The sequence below is a fragment of the Hipposideros armiger genome, unplaced genomic scaffold (assembly GCF_001890085.2).
Source record: "Hipposideros armiger isolate ML-2016 unplaced genomic scaffold, ASM189008v1 scaffold_123, whole genome shotgun sequence".
NCBI lineage: Eukaryota > Metazoa > Chordata > Mammalia > Chiroptera > Hipposideridae > Hipposideros > Hipposideros armiger.
Genome location: NW_017731473.1, coordinates 2,532,243 through 2,552,504, shown reverse-complemented (window position 1 = coordinate 2,552,504; position 20,262 = coordinate 2,532,243). Strand labels below are relative to the sequence as shown.

General features: G+C 49.0%; 1 protein-coding gene across 4 annotated transcripts in view; it reads left to right on the top strand.

Annotated features, from left to right (window-relative positions):
• Positions 1–20,262, top strand: part of CDK5RAP2 (CDK5 regulatory subunit associated protein 2) — a 171,719-nt gene that overhangs the window by 141,616 nt on the left and 9,841 nt on the right. For 3 of the 4 annotated variants that reach the window (XM_019648259.1, XM_019648260.1, XM_019648258.1), the window contains 8 exons: positions 2,884–3,003; positions 6,920–7,036; positions 9,051–9,240; positions 10,278–10,399; positions 11,501–11,749; positions 14,354–14,431; positions 15,431–15,696; positions 18,003–18,146. In XM_019648259.1, the coding sequence (XP_019503804.1) occupies positions 2,884–3,003; positions 6,920–7,036; positions 9,051–9,240; positions 10,278–10,399; positions 11,501–11,749; positions 14,354–14,431; positions 15,431–15,696; positions 18,003–18,146 (1,286 nt within the window). The remainder of the gene's footprint in view (positions 1–2,883; positions 3,004–6,919; positions 7,037–9,050; positions 9,241–10,277; positions 10,400–11,500; positions 11,750–14,353; positions 14,432–15,430; positions 15,697–18,002; positions 18,147–20,262) is intronic. The other variant, XM_019648261.1, reaches the window with a different exon arrangement.

The following is a 20,262-nucleotide window of genomic DNA, read 5'->3' as shown; positions in this document are numbered from 1 at the left end:
TTTCTGTAAATTAGGAGACGATCTGCCGTCTCCTAATTTAGGTCAGGTCACAGATTGTTTTCCTGTCCCTGGTGCCACCTCCTGCACTTGTCAGTGTGACATGGATCTCAGTCCCTTCCCAAGCACCCCCGTGACCACTCGCACAGGCCTTTGTGGGACAGCAGACTTGATTGGGGGTGTGAGGAACTGGCGGCCGGGGTTACTGCGCAGCAAGCCAGCTCATTTGCATCGGAGCACTGAGACCCTGCTCCTGAGAGTCCTCCTGCTGTGGTCCTGGGCACGTCCGCTTTGTCCTCCTGCCTGCCCCTCTTTTTTTGAAGCCTCCACTCCTCCCGCCACACCAACCTCGGTTTATCTCCAGTTAGAACCATTTAGGCTCCTTTTATTTCTCATTCCTCGGAGGACCCGTGGCCTTGGGCTTCCCGTGCCCTCCTCATGGATTACTGGGCATTCTCCTGAGTGGGGGCAGTGCTCACTGGAGCCATCCTGGCAAACCTGCTGTTAGTTAGCTTTCTCGGTTGGTTTGTCTTCAGACGTTGTCTCTGCATTTTTTTTTAATCGTATTTGTAATCTGGGTAGAGAGATAATTTTGCATTTTTCCTTTTTTCACTTTATATCACAAACGTTCTGACGTGTTGTTACATAACATCATTTTTAGTGGCTTTAGAACAGTCCGTTGAAATGGCTGAACTGCAGTTTTTCTCATGTTCCCCTGTTACTGAGCAAATATTTAAGTCATTTCTAAAATTTCACAGTTGCGAACCGTGCTGCAGGATAGATGTTTGATCACGAAGCTTCCCCCTTATTTGGGGGGCATTTTCTTCACCTAGATTCTGTAAATTGGAATGGCTAGGCAACATGTACACGATGTTTTCGGTGGTTGCTTCTTAACAGGCTTTATGCTTTTAAAGAGGATGCATTTTTCAGAAGGGTATCATTGTAAGAGGGTCAGATATTTTTCTCCCCCTTCGTAGAGGCAAGTGTAGTGTTTCCTTCTCCTTGGTGACGGCTGCATAATTAATAAGTGGTGTCCAATTCGACTGGGAGCGTTTCCTTAAGCCCAAGTGATGATTACAGCTCCGGGCCAGACTCAGTACAAGACGACTTGTACCAATGGCTGCTGGGCATTTTTCCCCAGCAGCCGGCAGCGTGTGACGTGGGTAAGCCAGCCAGGGAGGCTGCAGTCAGAGCGAAGTTCCTGACTCACTCGCTCCAATCTGAGTAGCCCCTGGAAGCTTTGCAGGGCCGCACGACAGGAACGGCAGGTGGGGTGCGGTGCTGTGCCTGGAGTTTATTGCAGACAGGGGGGCTTCATTGCTGGGCTGCAGCGAGGCCCTCGGACGTTCTAGCCAGTGACTAGCCACATGCCTGGCGTGACGAGGAGATAGCTGAAGGGTTGGGAATGAAGTCATCTCAGTCATCTCACAAACATTCAGATTCATGGCGAAATTACTGTTTAATTAAGAAAAGATCTGTAACATTGTGCTACTTTCAAATGAAAGTCGTTTGGGGGGGATTAAAACTGGGTCATAACATTAGTAGAATGTTTTAAAACAAACATTACTAAGACACACTGAGTATAGCCTAATTGATGAATTAAAGACATTAGTTTTGCCTTTGGATACTTAATGTGATTATGCTTTCAACACTGATTCTAGAAACCTACCTCTAGATTGGAAATATCCTTCTTTCTTTATTAGAGTGAAGTGTGGCAGAGGCTAAAATATATATATATATATATATATATATATATATATATATATATATATATATATATATATATATATATATATACTTTTTAAATTTCCTAAGTGAGTGTGTACACACACACACACACACACACACACTCATTTAGGAAATTTGGAAAATTTAAATTTGTGTATATTATTAAATATAGTATTAAGATGTAATGTAAAAGTTTTGAAAACTCTAAAATCTACTACCCAAAGGCAACCTCTGTTAATATTTATGTGTGTTTCCTTCTTTTGTATACATATGTTCCTATCTGTAAGTTTTTAAATAGAGCGATTGTGCTAACTCATTTTGTATCTATGTTTTTCCCTGATATTATAGGGTCTTCAAAATATAATTTTAATAACTGTATAATACTACATCATAATGGATATAATACACTTTATTTAGTAATTGGAGTTATTTTCAGTTCTTACTGTTGTATGTAGTGCCAAAATGAACATTTTCATGCATTCTGGCAAATGGTTGTCAGCATTTCTGATGATCTCTTTAAATAAATTCCTAAAAGTAGAGTGATTTAGTAAAAGACATTGGAAAGAACGTTTTTAAGGCTAATGATGGAAATAGTCTCCAAAAGTCATATATATTTATACTCACAGAATAGGATGTATCCTTGAGAGTACTCTTCTCACCATTCTCACTGGCTTTGAGATTATTGTTTTATTTTGTTTTTAAGTATTACATTAGTAAGTGATAAACGAAAGGAAACATATTCCTTTCAAAGAATTAGTCTTGAAAATATCTAAATTCCTGATGAAGGTAGTTTAATCAACTCTCAGGCAATTCAAGCAGACTTGAAAGTGATCTGTTAGTTTCACCATAAGGAAGATTTTAATATTTGATATTTAGAAGAATAAAAGCCTGCATTAGAGTTAGCATTAAAATTGTATGGAATATAATTTTTCTGTGTGATTTAAAACATCTTGCTTATGGAGGGCTACAGAGAATCACTACAGAACTGCGCCTGTGGGCTGTGGGCAATTGCTCAGACTCCCCGAGGAAGGAATTGCCAGTTGCTGACTGTCTAAATACATCCAGACCATTGGAATGTCACAATCACTGTATAATCTAGACATTATTCACTTTGTCGGGGCTTCAGACTTGAAATTAAAAATGCCCTCCTTCCTGTAGACCTGCTAATGGAGCACATACAAGAAATTCGAAGCTTGAGAAAACGTTTAGAAGAATCTATTAAGACCAATGAGAAGCTTCGGAGACAGCTGGAACGGCGAGGGTCTGAATTTGATCAAGGTAAGGAGGACCTTCCCAAGGGCAGTGCAGGCCTGTGGGTGCTTCATTAGGGATGCATTTGCCTACAGGAGAAACATTCTGTATATTGGGAGGAGCATCCAACTTGCGGCCAGAGAGAGTGCAGTTCAAATCCGTCCCTTGCTGCTTACCTCCAGGGAGACCTCACTTAACCTTGCTGACTCTCAGAGTAATTTGTCTGTAAAATGGGGATAACAACTTCCGTTTTATCTTGTTGTGATGAGAATTACGTGAGCTAACATTAAGTAGTCTCCCCCACTGTCCCTGGCACAAAGCAGGTACTTTGATAAATGTTAATTTTCCAGTCATTGGAGAAGTCCGCTGGCCTCTGACATCTTGAATTGTGGTTGGCTCTTCGTTCGCATTGGAAGCTCTAGTGCAATAGGCATTTTAAAATAAAACAAAGTAGTATTTTGTTTTTTGTTAATAATGGATTATAAAAATGTTAGCATTTTAGCGGTCTGGTGAATCTCATATGCCAGTCAAAAGGTCTCCAATATTCCTGCATGGCCACAGGAATGGAATATTCTTCCATGAAGAATTTTAAAATATTTTTTTTCCATGAGTAAGACAGTCACAAGATTGAAAAATTAATAACGCCATTCTGTGTCCATTGATTCTATTCTACCCTTCTCTCCTCCCACATTTGTTTGTTTGTTTTCTTCTGAATCCTCAAATAGTGGTTTTTAAATGTAAATACAAATATATGTTCTTATTCCCTGCCTCACTTACCCCAAAGGTAGAATGCTTTATATCACTATTCTGTCCCCTTTTTATCTATCAAACAATATATTTTGGACATCTTTTCTTATTGTTCCAAAGAGAGTGTCCTCATTCTGTGAAGAATGTGTCTTGAGAGCGGCTTTGTGAACTGGGAAAAACTTGAGATTGTTTGGGATTGGACGTCCTGGGTGTGGACCCCAGCTCTCCTGTGTATTAGCTTTGTGACTCTGGGCAAGTCACCCACCTCTCCAGTCTTAATTATTTTACAAGAGTCACTGTGAGATTAAATGAGGCAGTGTTGTGAATGAGGCTTTGCTCAGCACTCCACTCAATAAATGCTTGTTCTCTCCATCATTTTCTGTGTTATTTTACTGTTTTAATGTGTATACCATCACTAGTTTAACCTTGCAAAGCTCAGTAAAGGGCGAGGATGCTAATGTCAGTCCCATTTTTAGAGATGAGATGCCTAAGTTCTGGATGTACTCAGTGACTACACTGGAATCTTTGGACCCCCTGGTCTGGTTCTGATTCCTCTCTAGCCCATCAAAGCCATCAGCCTGGAAGGGCATCTTCCTAAAGTATGGCATGTGCTGCAGTTTGGTTCAGAATGGTCCCATTACTCTCTCTACCCCCCACCCCCCCCAATTCTGCATCCTCCCCCTCACCCCCCCAGGGAGACTGATTAACCTCATTTATTAGTTATATCAGACACAGGAAAGAAATACATGCCCGGGCCCTTCACATTCACTCTTGGTAATGCCCGAATTAGATTCATTCTGTTTTACATTTTCCGTGGCAAATCCAATTACAGAATTATTTGGGGGCTCAAATAGCCACCAGCTATCATGGAGCAGGCAATTGCTCTGGAGAGTAATTCGCTTTGACGGGAAGGTTTGCAAAAAGGCATTCATAAAGTATTTACGCTGGTGGAAAGACGTGGTGTTCTCACCATGTTGTCACAATCTTCAAAAAGACAAAGAAATAGATGGGGCTGTGCCTCCCCCCTGCTGTGAAATGTTCATCTTGGGAGCAGGTTTGAGAAAGACACGGCTCCTGGTAATGTTGAGGTGGAGTGTTGTTAAAAACTGTCATCTCACAGATCACATCTTCCAGCTTATCATCAGTTACATGAGCTCCAGTGATGTCAGTCAGAGGAAAGACTGGCCTCTGAGCACCAAAAGTGGACCCGCTAGCACAGGCTTTGTCAGAAACTGTTCTCTGGCCTGATGATTCTTTTGAAACGTGATCACTTCAGTTGTGGTCATAGGAGATTCCTGTAGAATTTTTTCCTGTTCTTCCAGATTGCTCTTTGGTCCTGTTTTGGCTCCAGCCTATCACCAGTCACGATATTAATACAAATGGTGGTCACAGGGATAATAACAGCGATCATTTTTATTGAGCTAATGGAGACCTAGGGAAGTTATGTGACTTGCCTTAGGCCATGAGGCTATTAGGAGGCCAGAGCCATGGTTGAAACCTAGGTGTCTCTGAAAAGACACCGGAATTCCTAGGGGGGAGTGGAGGAAGGTGGTGGGGAGAGACATAGGTAAACTGAAAAGCCTATGACATTGTGGCAAGTGAATCATTAGCATGACAAAAAGGGAGCGCTGTATAGTGGAAGGAGTTTGAACTTCGGCTTTTGAGAGACCTGATATCATACCTTCCTTTTAGGGAGTTTGAATATTACAAGAGCTTTCAGCTGCAGATAACAGAATAAGTGTAAAAACTGGTGTAAACAATAGGGATTTATGTTTTCTTACATAACAAGAAACCCAGAGGCAGGTTAATGGCTCAGTGATGGCAGGGCTTAGGCTCAGTACCTGTGATGACTGCAGCTATTATAGGCATCACACCCTCTCAGGACGGTGTCCAGAGCACAGGGAGGAAGAAGGTGGGTCTTCGCCCTGCCTTCTCTTTTCATCTGGGTGGGAATCCTTCCCCAGAGGCTTCAGCAGGCTTCCCATCAAGCCTCACTGACCAGAAGTAGCACGTGACCATGTTCTCGCCGCAGTGGAGGCTGGGAAAGCAGGTGTCTGGCATTTGGCTCTGTGGTGTAGGACAACGGAGAAGGCAGCTTCTGCCTGCCACATGTAGAAAGCGCCTCGCACACCGTAGGTGCCCTCCAGAGGGCAGCAGTGGGCGTGAACATTATATACGGTGCAGACACGTAGAAAGCTCAGAGGACAGGGAGTGTCAGGGAGGTGTCCAGCCGGAGAAAGGGGTAGGATTTCAGGAGACAGATCACAGCCTGGGGAGGTTATTTGCAGTCTGTCTAGCTTTAGACCCTGCTCTTATAGCAAACATTTAGAGGCAGTGAGTTTGAGCCAAGAGTTGAAGGACGAGTGTGGTTTTGACAGGTGAAGAAGGTGGGAGGCATTTGAGGCGAAGGAAATACCTCATTCTGCAAAGTCAGGGAGATGTGTGACCACATGGTATGTTTGGGGCACACAGGTGGCCTGGTTAGTTGCATTTGAGGGATTTAGGTTCCAGGGTGGAGGGTGTGGGGTATGCCCTGAAATTGGAGCAGGATCATGGAGATCTGAAGTTTGGGCCATTTGATTGTCTTTTGCAGTGGTGGGCCATCAAATGATTTTGAGCAGAGAATAACATGAGTGGCCCCATTGGCAGAGTAGCCGGGAGGTAAGGTGATAAGGTCTGAACTATTGGGCCAGAAAAGAGTGGAGCAGTATCGTGGTTTGTCTGATTGGGCAGCAGGGGAGATAGGATGGCTCCCAGGTTTCTGATTGGGGTTAGGGGCAGTGGTGGGTGATACCATCTACAGCGGCAGGAAGCAGGAGGGAGAGCAGGTGTGGAAGGTGAGGGAGGGAAGGTAAGGACTTCGGCTTTGGCTCTGGACTGGCCGAGGTCCAGCAGGGAGCTGGATATACGGGTTTGGACCTCTGGAGGTTGAGACTGTCAGCCACTCACCCCACCCCCAGCCCAGGTCTCCTCCTTTATTCACCCTTAGGACAGGTGAGATGTGGGGGAGCCCTTGTTTGTCTCCTCTTTCGAGCTCACTCTCATTTCCCTTGGGGCTCTGGTAATACCATATGTTGTTCACAGGAGTGATTTTCTTTCCATGTTGTGTTTCCTCGTTATTTAAAACTGTGTTCTAGAAAGCTCCATACTGACCTGGGGACTCGCCACAAATCACTATTTATGTGTGTTTTTATAGGTTCTGCAAACATTTTTGCTTATGGTTCAGAGCTGCATAATTCCCTGATGTCAGAAATTCGTTTCCTGAGGAAGCAGAACCAGGCCCTCAATACAATGCTTGCTAGAGGCTCCAGAGGTAAGAATGACAGGAGTCACCTGCAGCCCGGAGCCCCACAGCCTTCTGTGGCATGGAGAGAGTGCAGGCACTGGAGTCTGACGAGCCTAGGTCCACATCCTGTGGCTCTGGGACTTTGGGCAGGTCACTTAACCTCTCTGGACCTCAGCGTTCTTCGCTGTAAAACAGGAACACCTCATAGGGCTGTTGTGACAATTAAACACTGTGAAGCCCTCAGCATGGTGTCTCTAATAGGGACTCAGTAAATGTCACTTTCTTTACTTGTTACCCATCCTTCTCTACAGCCACCTCTCATTTGTCTTCATTCACAGTGGAAGAGAGAAGGCCTGGGAATATGTAACTGCCAAAATCTCAGCGGGAAATTTCCTACATTCAGGAAAGTTTCCCCAGTATTTCTTATAAAGATCCCCACTCTTAATTCCTTCTGTTTGGAGCTCAGCCCCCGAAGAGCTTTCACATACATTACCTCTCGATACTTAAAATGTTTCTGGAATGACATATTATCAGTCCTGTTTTACAGGTAAGGGCTGTGGCCTAGGGGATTCACCAGCCTGTGGTCGCAGAGCTAGAAGGTGGTGGAGCTGACACGCGGGCCCGCTCACTTCCCTTTACATAGAGGTCACTCATGCCGATTTGGGGTTAAGAGAGGAAAGCAGGGCTTCTGCAGATCGTTCATTCACTCCACAAGCGTTTCTGACTCCGGTTCAATGTCAGGGTCCGTGTAGATTCTGATACAGAAGTGAGCCCCCTGCCCTCGGGGGGCTTATGGTCTTATGGAAGAACCAACCAGGCAACACGCGGCAGCCAGTGTGAAGATTGGCCGTGAAAAAGGCAGGCGCAGGGAGCTCAGGGCCCTGGAGATGTCACCCTGACCCAGGGGACGCTGGTCTTCAAAAGCGGAGTCTAGAAGGGTAAGTAGGGGTTACCCGAGGTCCCTAAGGTTTCGGATAGCCAGGGCCTTTTAAATAGAAGGAAGAGAGCAGACAGACGCTTAGGGGTTAGTGATGGAGTGAGGCAACACCGGGAGGAATTTATGCGACGCTAAGTGTGGCTGGAGGCTGAGGAGGAGGAGAAAACGTGCCCAGAAATGACTGTGTCGTGGCTAAGAGTGGATCAGAAAACCTGGGCCTGAATCTTAGCTCCGCCATGGATTGGCTGTGGCATCTTGGGGGATGTCTTAACCTCTTCATTCCTCATTTTCCTATCTGGAAAACAGGGAGATAATAGTACCTACCATGGAGTAAATAAGGTGATGCTCGGGAGGGTCTTAATGAAATGCCTGCAGTTAGCTCTGCAGACGCGCTGGCTGGCTGCTACCAGCACTGCGAGCAGCTCGCGCTGTGGAGTGCGTACAGCGTCCAAGTGCTTGTAAAGCCGTGGGCTAAGGCCTTTGCATGTGGTTACCCAGTTATCCTCACAGTGATACACGTGAGGAAACTGAGGCACAGGGAGGTGAAGAAACTCACTGTGGGTAATGGGGTCGGTCAGTCAGCGGAAGGGCACTTGAACACACCTCTGCCTCCCAGCCGTGCTCTTGAGTGCCGTCTCTGTGCTCCAGGGGTGCCTTGTTCCTCAGCAGAGGTGCCGTCCCCGCCTGAGGACTGAACAGGCCCATGCTGCCATCTGCACAGCCCCTGCTGGCCTTGTGGGAGGCTCGTGGGCTTTTCCAACACCCATCGCCAGAGTTGGGGGCCTGTTTCTTGCTTTTGTCTATAATTTCTACCCAGTGTGTGCTCTGTGAAGGCAAAGTAACTAGGTTTGCACAGCCCATTATTTAATAGAAAATTAAACAGGCCCATTTCATCCCAGTGACGTTTAATCTGTAGCCTTGATGTTGACAGATTTATCTGCCCAAACTGCGTAAGATAATTGGAATGCCAGAATCATAAATGCCAGATTAAATCTCATTCTCTTTTGTATTCTTAGAGTGCTCGAGCTGAAGTGCTGTATTTGCGTAATAGGGTTGGAAGAAACAAATGGTGCCTCTTCTCAGTGGCACTTTTTGTGTTTGCAGATAAACAGAAGGAGAATGAAAAATTGCGCGAGTCCCTCTCCAGGAAGACTGCGAACCTTGAGCACCTCCAGCAAGAGTTGGCCTGTGTGAAGGGAGAGAACGAAAGGCTGCAGAAGGAGGCAGGCGACAAGGACAGGCAGAACCAGCAGCTGCTCCAGGAGCTGTGTGGCAGCCGCAGCCAGCTGAGCAGGTAGTGGTCGGGTGCAGCCGCGCCCGTGCCGGGCGTCCTGGGACGGGGCGTGCCAGCCCCTGCCCTGGTGCAGGGATGGTCAGTAAGGCAGTAGGCACGCAGATACCTACTACATACATCAGGCGGGAATCACATGGAGACAGGTCGTCTGCATCAAGAGGATAGCGCCTATGGGACGGGTTGCTGCTGTTTTTCTGGGTGGGTCAGGGAAGGGCTCTCTGCATAGATGCCATTTGAGCCGTGACCCGAAGGCAGTGGGGGTGTGAGAGCTGCACATATCTGGTGAAAGATCATTTTTGGAGGAAAGGGTAAGGTTCCCGAGGCTGGGTGTCCTTGGCCTCTGCAGGGCAGGGCAGGGTGGCCAGTGCAACTAAAGGAGAGACGGCGCGTGGTAGGGGTGAGGGCAGAGAGGCGGCTGGGTGCCGAATCATGTAGGACTTTGTCGCGTGGAAAGGACTTTGGTTTTTACTCTGAGCGACATGGGAAGCCATTGGGCAGGATACTGAGTGGAGGAGGAGCGTGAGTCTGACTTGGATTTTAAAAGGATCGTACCAGCTGCTCTTTGCAGTTTTCCCTTAGACCCTGCCTCGTCCCACGAGCCTTCAGTTGTTCCTGTCGGCACTCGTGAATGCCCCCTCGTTTTAGAGTGACCAACATCACTCTCAGTTCCCCAAGGGGGCGCGGTGACCAAGCAAGGTCACTGTCTTTGCCATCACACAGGCCTGGCCCCTCTCCCGGGCCGTGCACCCTGGGTAAGACACATCCTTTTCGAGCTTCACTTCCACGTATGCATGCAATGAGGCTTAGATAGCACATAGCGTTTAGGGTGTCTGTGAAGATTGCATGCGGTAACGTACGTAAAGGGCTGGGCCCAGAGGGGCACTCGGGCAGTCGTGCCTGCGACTGGAATTCCTAACCACGGTTGCCACTCTGGTCCACACTTCCAGCTGCGGGTGGAATTGGCCCGCCCTGTGGGGTTTGAGTAAGTCCCTTTAAGCTCGAGCTAACCTCTCCCCCCCCGCGCTGGGCCTTCGCAGGGTGCAGGAGGAGGTGCAGTGGAGGCAGCAGCTGCTCGCCCAGAACAACAGGCTGCTCCAGTCGCTCCGAGTGGAGCTGAAGGTGTTTGAGAAGCTGGATGAGGAGCACAGGATCCCGAGAGGTACTGGGCGCCCTGGTCCAGGGCCCTTCTCAGCTGGGGCCCTGTTCTCGGGCTGTTGGCCCATCCACACAGCGGGTGCAGCACGCTTTCCTGAAATGCTGCCATCAAACCCACGCTTGCCTCCTGGGTGGACTAGGTACATTTTGAAGCAAGGTCTCTGGCCCTGTCTTCTAAAAACACCGCAGGAAGCACGAGAAGGACTTAGGCTCAGGAGCCAGGCCAGCTGAGGTCTGGATTGTCACCGCCTTACTTCCTGGCGACGCGGCCTTAGGCAGGTCACCTCACCCCTTTGGGCCAGTTTCTTCCTCTATAAGACAGGCCTACTGATATCTATTTTGTAGAGTTGTTGTGAAAACTAAATGAGCTCATTCATTCAAAGTATGCTTGCATATTACCTGGCATGTAGTAGGCACTCAAAAAATAACTTTTATCGTCATTTTCTTGCTAGTGTGTGTTTCTTTTCGCCCATTCATTCAGCACATAATTGTGGAGCACCTACTCCACATTGGACATTGCTCCGGAAAGGGTGGTTGGCCCTGGGCCTCTCTGTATCCTGAGAGAGATACCGGGTCAGAGTAACTTGGCTGTAAACTCAAAGGGTTTCAAATAAATTCTGGTGGGGTTTTGTTTTTATTTCTTAAACTAATTTTCCAGATGGTTTCTTTCTACTGAAAGTTTATCTACAAAAGGGTCACCTCACAGTGTTCATTTTTCTCCTCAGTTACTTTTTCTTATTCTTGCTGTTGTGCCTTTTTAATATACTGTGGCTCTTAAAAATCAACCCCTTTTCATTCTGTAATTCCAGTCCAAATAGGTTTTATTACTACTAGACATAATTTCGGGGTTTGGTGTGCAATTTGCTAAGCTTTTATGGCCAGAAGCAAAAATTAATTTCCAGCTCTTATTTAGCCTGTGGAATAGCAGCAATTAAGTCTGCCAATATTTTTGTTTTTAAAGTCAAGTTGTTATTTTAAATTGTACCTAATTCTTAGGAAGGGGAGGGCGATGACGGTGGCGGGTGTAAAACTCTGTCGAGCTCCTTGCACGGCTGACCCTTTGGTGGTGGCAGATGTCAAGCCTTCCCTTCGCACGTGTTTGCAGAGTCCAGAGCAGAGGCGACGGGAGAAGGCTGGCAGGGGCAGGACCCTGCCAGTGACCTGCACGGCCTCCTGACAGAGGTCCAGGCTCTGCGGGCACAACTGGAAAGGAGCATCGATACCAACAGCGCGCTGCAGAGCAGGCTGGAGGAGCAGCTGGCGAACGGGGAGAAGAAGGCGCAGGAAGCAGCACTCACTATGGCTCTCCAAGCCCTCCCTGCCCCTGAGCGGCCTCTGCAGCTCCACAACCATGGTACTGCTCCCGCCTCTCCTCACTGTTAGATTACAGAGCGCGGCCCTGTGCGTCGGTGTGGGACCTGTGAGCTTCTGAATGGTGCCTTTCCATTGTCAGCAGACATGCTCTGCTCCAGGAGCCAGGTGACGTGACCACCAATAAGCTGTCAACCTTTGGCAAAATGGTGTGATCTCTGTGTGGGGCCTCCTGATTCTCGGGGAGGTGGAGATGGGCTTCCAGCCGCCCTCACTGCCTCTGGTCTTGCTCCCTCCCATCCATTTAGTCCTGCCCACATCACTCCACCGCTGGAAATCCTTTTCAGTCCCTCTTACGGACTTTAAAAGAGAAGTAAACCTCTTCCTCTGGCTGTCAGTGTTTTTCAGGATCAGAAAAGCATCCTGGTAGGTAAGAAAACTGGCTCTGTTTTGCATCTGCTTATGGGTTTATTGTCCGGCCCTGCGTGGCCTGTTGAGGATGGCAGACAGAGGACAAGCCTGGGTTCGGTCACTCCTCTGCCACCTGCCCAGTAGAGGGCCTGGAACAATGCTCAGGCTCAAGCAGTCGGCCAGGCCATCCTCCGCGCTATGGATGGAGGAACCGAGACCCAGAGAGGGCACTGGGCCTGCGCCAGGTGGCACAAGCAGGGGTGGGGCTGGGCCTAGAAGTTGTTTTTCAGCTCCAAGTCCAGTGTGGCCCCTGCAGCACCGAGCCTCAGGTGTCTGGGGATCACGGTCCTGCTGCTCGCATCCAGTGGCACAAGGAGTGTCAAGACGCTTTATAAAGAAGCGTTACGTGAAAGGCTGGACTTCCCTTTACTCGGATTGCGAGCTATATCTGTCGCCTTAAAAACTTAAAATCTCTTGATGAGCACCCAGTCACTCTGCTTTGGAGCTTGTGGTGATTGGCTCATTGGTTTCTCCTTGGTAAGGATTTTAAAATTTTAACCAAAAAGACGATGCAACAATATGAAAAAAAAAGTGGGGAAAAAATCTTTCATTAATCTACAACATGATACTTTTTTTTTACTTTGTATATTTCCCTTCATTTGATAATCAAATGTAGACATGAATTTATAGTGTTCAAATTGGTTTTTGTGCCATTCTGTGTCCTTTTTTTTGTTTTTGCCCAATACTACATCATAAATGTTTCCTAATGGTTATTTTTAGATAGTCACCAGACCATTACCCTGGTGATTATTAAAGTGGCCTCTTATTAGGAGCTTTAGTAAATGTGGATGTGAAAGTGGTTTTTGGTGTTGCACAGTATTCTTAGGATAAACCCCTATTAGGGAACCCTCAAAGGGCCGGGAGGGTGCCATGCTGCCACCGTCTGCATGGGATTACATTAGCAGTGGGCATTGCCATTTCAGCTATAGGCCTGCTCCCAGCCCTTCTGAGGGCTTTGCGGAGGTGGGGCCAAGGAGATCGTGGGGCGGGCTAGGAGAGACCGGAGCCAGGAGAACAGCTCGGCGCTTAGGGTGCCCAGGAGGGAGCTGGGGCAGCTCAGGTGAGGAGGCCATCGACCAGCCTGTGCCTGCTTATGGAATTTGTGCAGGGTCAGCCCTGGCTGTGCCTGGTAAGAGGCATCCAGGAGGGTGTGTTCAAAACTCACAGTGCTGCCTCCGCAGAAATGTCCTCCAGTGTCCTCCATGCCCTCGAGTGAAGATGGGAACGCTACCATAGGCAGCAGCATTTCTTCCTTTGTAAAAGACTTTTTAGGGCTGTATTTAAGGGCACCTGTTTGAAAGCTCTGCTCTCAAGACTGCTGTTTTGGCAGAAGGCGAGCCCTGGCTGGGGATAGCATGCCTGGGTGGGAGGAGCTGGGCGGGGCATCCGACGCCCGTCACAGCCCTGGTCCCGCCACCGCATTCTGGGGAATGCTAGGCAGACCCCTTGGTCTCCTCTTCTGGGAAATCTGAATTGCGGTGCCATCCTGCCCACTGAGCTACTGAGAGTTCCGATGTGAAAGTGCTTTCTCAATTAGAGACTGTCGCAGATCATCTAATCGCTTTCACCTCCTTCCACTGCTGCAAATGCGTTGCCTGCCGTCCTGTGTCAGGTCGCCCTGCCCTCTTGCTCGGGTTGCGGCAGCAGCCTCGGGGCTCACTCCTCCAGTCCTCAGCTGGACACTGCCTGCCTCACACACTTGAGAGGGTCCCTGCGGACCTCTCAGCTCTGGCCTGGCAGCCCGCCACGTCCTTCCCGGGCACCCTGGGCTCAGCCATTGGAATGGCCTTGCTCCGGGAGTGTTGTGATGGCCTGCTCCTCCCTTGTTCCCTGCCCGTGTCTCCGTCTCTCCTCGGGGTCAGCACCGCTCCCCTGAGCTCCCACAGCCCCCAGGCTTCCATCCCTTGGCCCTGACCGCCCTGCAAGGCAGCTGCCTGGTTACTTGTCTGGACAGGAGGGTCCTTCCAGGGAGGGGCCCGGGCCCGCTCTCCTGCCCGCAGTGCCCTGCACAGGGCCTGGCAGGGCTGCTGCCCAGCGAGGATGTGGAAGCACGCTGCGCGTGTCGGGGACTTCCCTGTATTTCTCTTCAGCTCTCCTTCTCGCTCTCAAATCCTGATGACAGTGAAACAAAACCTTTTGACAGTGTATTTTCCTTCTCTTATTTTGCATTTTGTAGGTGGTGACAGATGTCCCGTGGCAACTGATAATTCATATGCTTTGTTTGGTTCCACCCTGGCAGTGACACCGAGATCAGGTACAGAGCTGAAGTCTGGGTAACTACGGCAGGGTTGGGTTTGACAGGACATTTTAAACTGAGGAAAAACTGGTCCCTGGTCCCAAGCGGGTGTTTGCCAGGATTTGGGGTTTCATGGTCTCAGCATCTCTAGCTGGTGATCTCGTTCTCCACGCCAGCTTAATCTGTTCCTAGGTATTCCCAAACTCAGTGTCATCATTGGGTCTCTGTTGGTTAAAGTGTGACACCTTCACATGGCTTTCAGCATCCAGCCCCAGTGGGCGCGTCCAGCCTTATCCCTCTGCCTCATATTCTCACACAGAGGGGTCACCGTCCTGCATAAAGTCCCCGCTTTCCTCTCACTGGGGTTTTGCAGTGTGGCTCTCTGCTTTCCCAGACGGCCTTTGTCCCATTCTCTGCCGGTGAAAATCCTGCTACTTCCATAAGGTTCATCACGAATGCAGACTTCTCTGTGAAATGCCTTTCCTGGTGCCCCCAGTGACAAGTATTTATCCAGATTCCTGTTGATCCCAAAGTCAAAAGCAGCAGGCTTTTACCTTTGTTTAGCGTAATTCTTGCTACCTATTCAGCCCAACTCAGCTGTCGCTTCCCTGGTCTCCCTTCCCGCACAGAGAACTGCTTATGTTTAACTGTGAGCCCTGGCTCTGCGGCAGTGTGCTGTCACACCTCCCCCACGGTGTCTGTGTTCTGATTAGACCACGGCCACTGGCTTGACTCATCTGTATAAACGGGGGTCTTCTGTAGAGTGGGTGCCCGACCTGATAAGTGTTGGTTGAATTGAATTGAACTTCACCCACACGATGAACAAGCCCCACGTGGGGGTGACATACAGCTGAGGTCCTGGAGCCCAGTCTCTTTCCTCCCTGGGCTGTGTCAGGTGGCATTTGGGCCTGAGGGCCGCCTTTAGCCCTCCTAGCTGGCGTCAGTGTCACTGAAAGCAGCTCATCCAACGCAGGGTGCTGCCCCAGTAGATCTGACATCTTCCCTCTCACCCTCTAGCTTCACAGAGTCCTCTGCTCTCTGCAAATGACTTGGACTCTCTTTCCTGCGTCAGTGTCAGCTCGGCCACCAGCACCCCATGCACGTCCCATCTGGTCCCTGGCCACCACCTGTGGGCCAGCAAGAGTGGGTGTCACGTCCTGGGCTTGATTGAGGACTACGATGCCCTCTGTAAGCAGATTGGCCAGGGCCAGAAGCTCCTTGCTGAGATGGACACTCAGATCCAAGAGGCTCCCAGCTCCAAAAGCCAAGAGCTAGAAACAAAGGTAACCTGACGCACAGAGCTGGAGGGAGACAGGTGCTCACTGGGGGCAGGAGTGGACGTGTCAGCTGCGGGCGCTGGGAGGCAAGTGGCACACGTCCTCAGTAAGACCCTGAAACGAGGAACCTGGAAATAGCCCACGAAAGCTGAGAGGTCAGGTCCAGGGGGACCTGGGGGGCTTTTGTTTTCTGTGGGAGGAACACTTGTTGAGGTTGGTGCCCTGCGTTTCTGCCATCGCTTCATTGGCATCTGCACCATGACTGCCTCTGTCCATCCAGTGTCCCATCCATCCTTCTGTCCTTCAGTTCCTCAGTGTGTCCGTCCATCATTCATCTACCCAGTCACCTAGCCGTCACTCGTCCAGGCTCTGTGCCCAGGCTCGGACTGCTGTGATGAACAAGACAGCAACAGGCGCTGAGCCTCATAAAGTAATTTCTTTCAGTCCAGAGCAACCCTTGGGGTAGGCGATGCCGTTCCTACTTGACAGACGCTCAGGTGGAGTAGCCTGGAGTAGCGAAGATTTGAACTCAGTTCTCTGGCCTCCATGGCATCTTCTTTCTAAGTCATGACACTGCTTCCTGTTTAGATGCCAAGGGTTGCTGTTTCTAGGTCTGCTGCTGCCTCACTCCCTACCGCGTCCCCAGTTTCCCAGTGTGTGCCCCGCTCCTGTCAGGCTGGGCTTGTGCCTTCGTCCTGCTTGCCGTCCACATCCTGGCGCCCTGTGCCCACTGGCTGGGAGGACCCCTCAGGCCCTTTACCTCCCACTCCCTGCCTCATCTCCTAGAACCCTGCTCACTTGAAAGTTACCTTTTGTTGAGGACCCATGTGCCAGGCTCGTGACATAAAGTTACTCATTCACTCCCTCCAAGGCTTGGGGTCAAATTTACTCCCCCTCCCCCCAGGCTGGACCCAGCCTCCAAGCTTCCATGGTCCCTCTTCTCATATCCTTATGGAGGATACTTGAGTCCCCTACTTCCTGATAGCTGTTTGACCTTTTTGTTTTATTTTGTTCTAGTCTATTGTAAAAGTCCATTTTGCATTTTATAGTCCACTAGATAATAAGTCCAGGAGAGCCGGATAGTGTCTGTTTTGCTTAGTATTGTGTAGTCAGTCCCTAGCGCAAGGCCTGGCATGGAATAGGGGCATAGCAACTATTTGTTAAATGAATTAATAAATATTAATAAGATTGTCATTCTTTTCTGATTATAATCTTTATTGTACAAAAGCTAGAGACTGTAGAAAAGCATAAAAATAAGACGTATAATCATACCATATAGCGTTCAACACTTAACATTTTGATATATACCTTTAGCTCATCCATAAAGTTTAATAAAACTGACTCAGAAACATGTGAATTTCGTATTTGGACTTTCAGTTCACATTATATTAACATTTTTCCTATCTCATTCAGTCTATATCTAGAGCTTGACTTTTAATGGATGAAAGGAAGCTAACATGTGGATGTACCACCATTTATTTACTTTCACCTGGTTGTTGGACATTTACGCTCTGAGGACCCTTATGGATGGATCTCTGGTCATGTCTTTGATCAGTTCATGAGGGATGAATTCCCAGAAGTAGACATAGCACCCGAAGGTTGTGAGCTCTTAGGCCTCTTGTGATAACGTGCTACATCACTTCCCCAAAATACTGTTCTCTCACTACCACTTTGTCTCCACTGATTTTTATTTATAAGTGATTTTTTTGCTGATTTGATAGCTAAAAAGGGTGTGTTGTTTTATTTTATTGTGAAAACAATGTTCTTTTCATTTCTTTTTTTTTTTTTTAAATATATTTTGTGTTTTCCCCTCTCTGCCTCATGTTCTTTGCTTTCTCATGCCCTTGACATCCCTTGGTTTGAGTTTGCTTCTGCCTGCAGAGAGGGTGAGGGACTTGTCAAGGCTGCACTGTTGTACTGGCAGAGAGCAGAGCCTTAGTGGGGACAGCTGAGACAGAAACTTTGTGTCGTGTCACTTGCTGTTGGTGTCATTTGCTTTCTGAGAGGCTCCGTGAGCTGCGGAGCAGAGTGGTCTGACCACAGACCATCTTTTGGGCATAGTACATATAGTTAATGCAGGCGGTCCTCAAGTGCGGTTATTGACTGGGCTAAAGTCACCGCTGAAATTCTCTCGCGATCTGTGATTCACCAATAGTCTTTACGAACAAAAAAGTGGTGTCGTCTGGCACCAGCCCTTGCTCAGCATGTGGAGTGCAAGGCCTTGGTGTGGAGATGTGTGCTGCCCATTAAAGCTGGCTTGTCCATCATCCTTTCAGGACTGCATGTAACCACCTTCTCGTCCCCCCATGCAGGGTCTGCACTCAGCGTCCCTGAGCAGGTTTGTCACCAGCGTGAACACAGCCAAGCTGATTCTGGAAGAGGCAGCGAGGTTACTGACGCTTCTCTGGAGGGTGTCACTCCCCACACATGGCCAGTGCACACATCACTGTGAGCAGGTGGGTGGTGACATGTGGATTCAGAGGCTCAAGGATGCTGCCAGGGCCTGGGTCTCAGCCTCCTTTATGCCCAGCCCAGGACCTGGCTCCCTGCAGACGTGCCATCAGCTTGGGAAATGTCAGGGCAGGGAGGTGCTCTGTCTGTTAAGAGCGGCGTGCCGGGGACCGCGCTGGCTGCTCCCTGGGTGCTCTCACCTCCGCCCAGGGCCCCTGCTTTGCTGAGCCACCCTGTCCCTGCTCCTAGCATGGCTCTGTTGAGGGAAACCCTGGTTGCACTCTGCAGAGGAGGAGACGGAGGGTCAGGGAGTGAGGCCCATGCTCATGGTTGCAGAGCTGGTTTGAAAGCGCAAGTGTCTGAATCCAAAGGATACATTTCCCTTTTTGGGTTCAGGCCCCAGCTTGTCCTCGTGGACTAGCTCATGCCCTTCTACTCCGGCTCCTTCAGTTCCGATGCCTTTCCCTGGACCATCTAATGTCTTCTGTTAGCTTCCAGCATCATATGTAGTGGGTCTTGTTCAGATTTGTTTTAACTACTTAGAAACTCCTTTTTTTTACTCAGTGAGAATCATTTATTATAAAAAACCACTGAAATGTCCCTTAAAAGCTCAACTTTGCAGTAACTTCTTGTGACTGAATTAAGAACAGTTGCCCTGCCCCCCCCCCCACCCCCTGTATCGCTGGCACCAACCAGGAGTCAGGCAGAGTCGTGATCCCAGCTTTTTGTCTGCCGGAAACACGTATTATGACGGGAACATCCACGCTGGCAAACAGAGACCCCTCGGTGGCAGAAGGGGCACGCGGGTTAAGGAGGAGTTCAAACTCTGCCTGGTGACCAGATACATATTTCCCCCTTCATTTATCTAACCTATAAATTCTTGCCAAAAGCCAGCAGGAAGGCAGAAGGGAAATTTGCATCCCATGTCATTACTCATCTAGTTAAACCCCTTTTGATAGCTGTCAGATCTGTCAGCCACAGCAAAGAAGTGCCAGTGAAGCAGCTCTCCACTTGGGAGGCTCTAAGGAGCCTGTCCTATCATTTCCCAGTTGGGGTCCTGGGGAGGAAGTTGGGGTGCACTAAGCTTGGGGTAGTACGTAACCAGTCATGCTGCAGGAAAATCGTGTTTCGCCCCACTTGCAGCTGGCGGGGGCCTGGGTTGGAAGATGGAATGTTAGAGAGAAGGGGAGGCCCAAGGAGTTGAGCCCCACATTGACCTCTTCTTCTAACCCAGCGAGCTCTTTTCCGTCTGAGGTTTAGATGACACTGATGCCCTGACGGCCTGGCTGTCTCCGTCTCACCTTTCAGGCCTCCGCTTCAATGTTACCCCAAGGTCAGAGAGGGCTCCCTGTGCACTCACTCAGTCACAGCATCCTCTTCTGTTTCACTACTGCTCTTACCACAAAGTGTATTTTCGTTTGTTAAATGCCTGTCTCCCTCTGTTTTCGGTGAGGGGCCAAGTCTGTTGCCTTCATATTTTTGAATGAATTTGAATGATTTCCTCTCAAACTCGTGTTTGCCCATGGGATTTTTAGAGCACAGCGTGTCTGAACTAAACAGCTCACCCACCATGGAATCACGTTCCCAGTACTTACATGTCTGTTATATAGACGGAATGCAGTTCTTATTTCCCGCTCTCCCCCCCTCTCCCCTCTCCCCTCTCCCCTCTTCCCTCTTCCCTCTCCTCTCCCACTCGCTCTCTCTCTCTGTGTCTCCCTNGTCTGTTATATAGACGGAATGCAGTTCTTATTTCCCTCTCTCTCTCTCTCTCCCCTCTCTCTCCCTCCCTCTCCCCCTCTCCCCTCTCTCTCCCACTCGCTCTCTCTCTCTGTGTCTCCCTCCCTCTCTCTCTCTCTGGATGTAAATTGTAGTTACATTGATCTCCCCGCTAGCAGGCCAGCCCAGGGACTGGTCATATTTGCTCCTTTCCGAGGCTTTCTCGGGACTTGATTATGCTCACTCGGGCATCATAGAATTTTAGAGCCACGAAAAGGACCTAGCGATGCTCCAAATGCTTGCTGGTGTACACAGACCCCCTGTGTGGTGTTAAATTGCCTCTAGCCACTTTTCTGGCCCTGCCTGTTTCGTACAGTGCCTTTTTCTTGGTGTAAAATGTGTGTA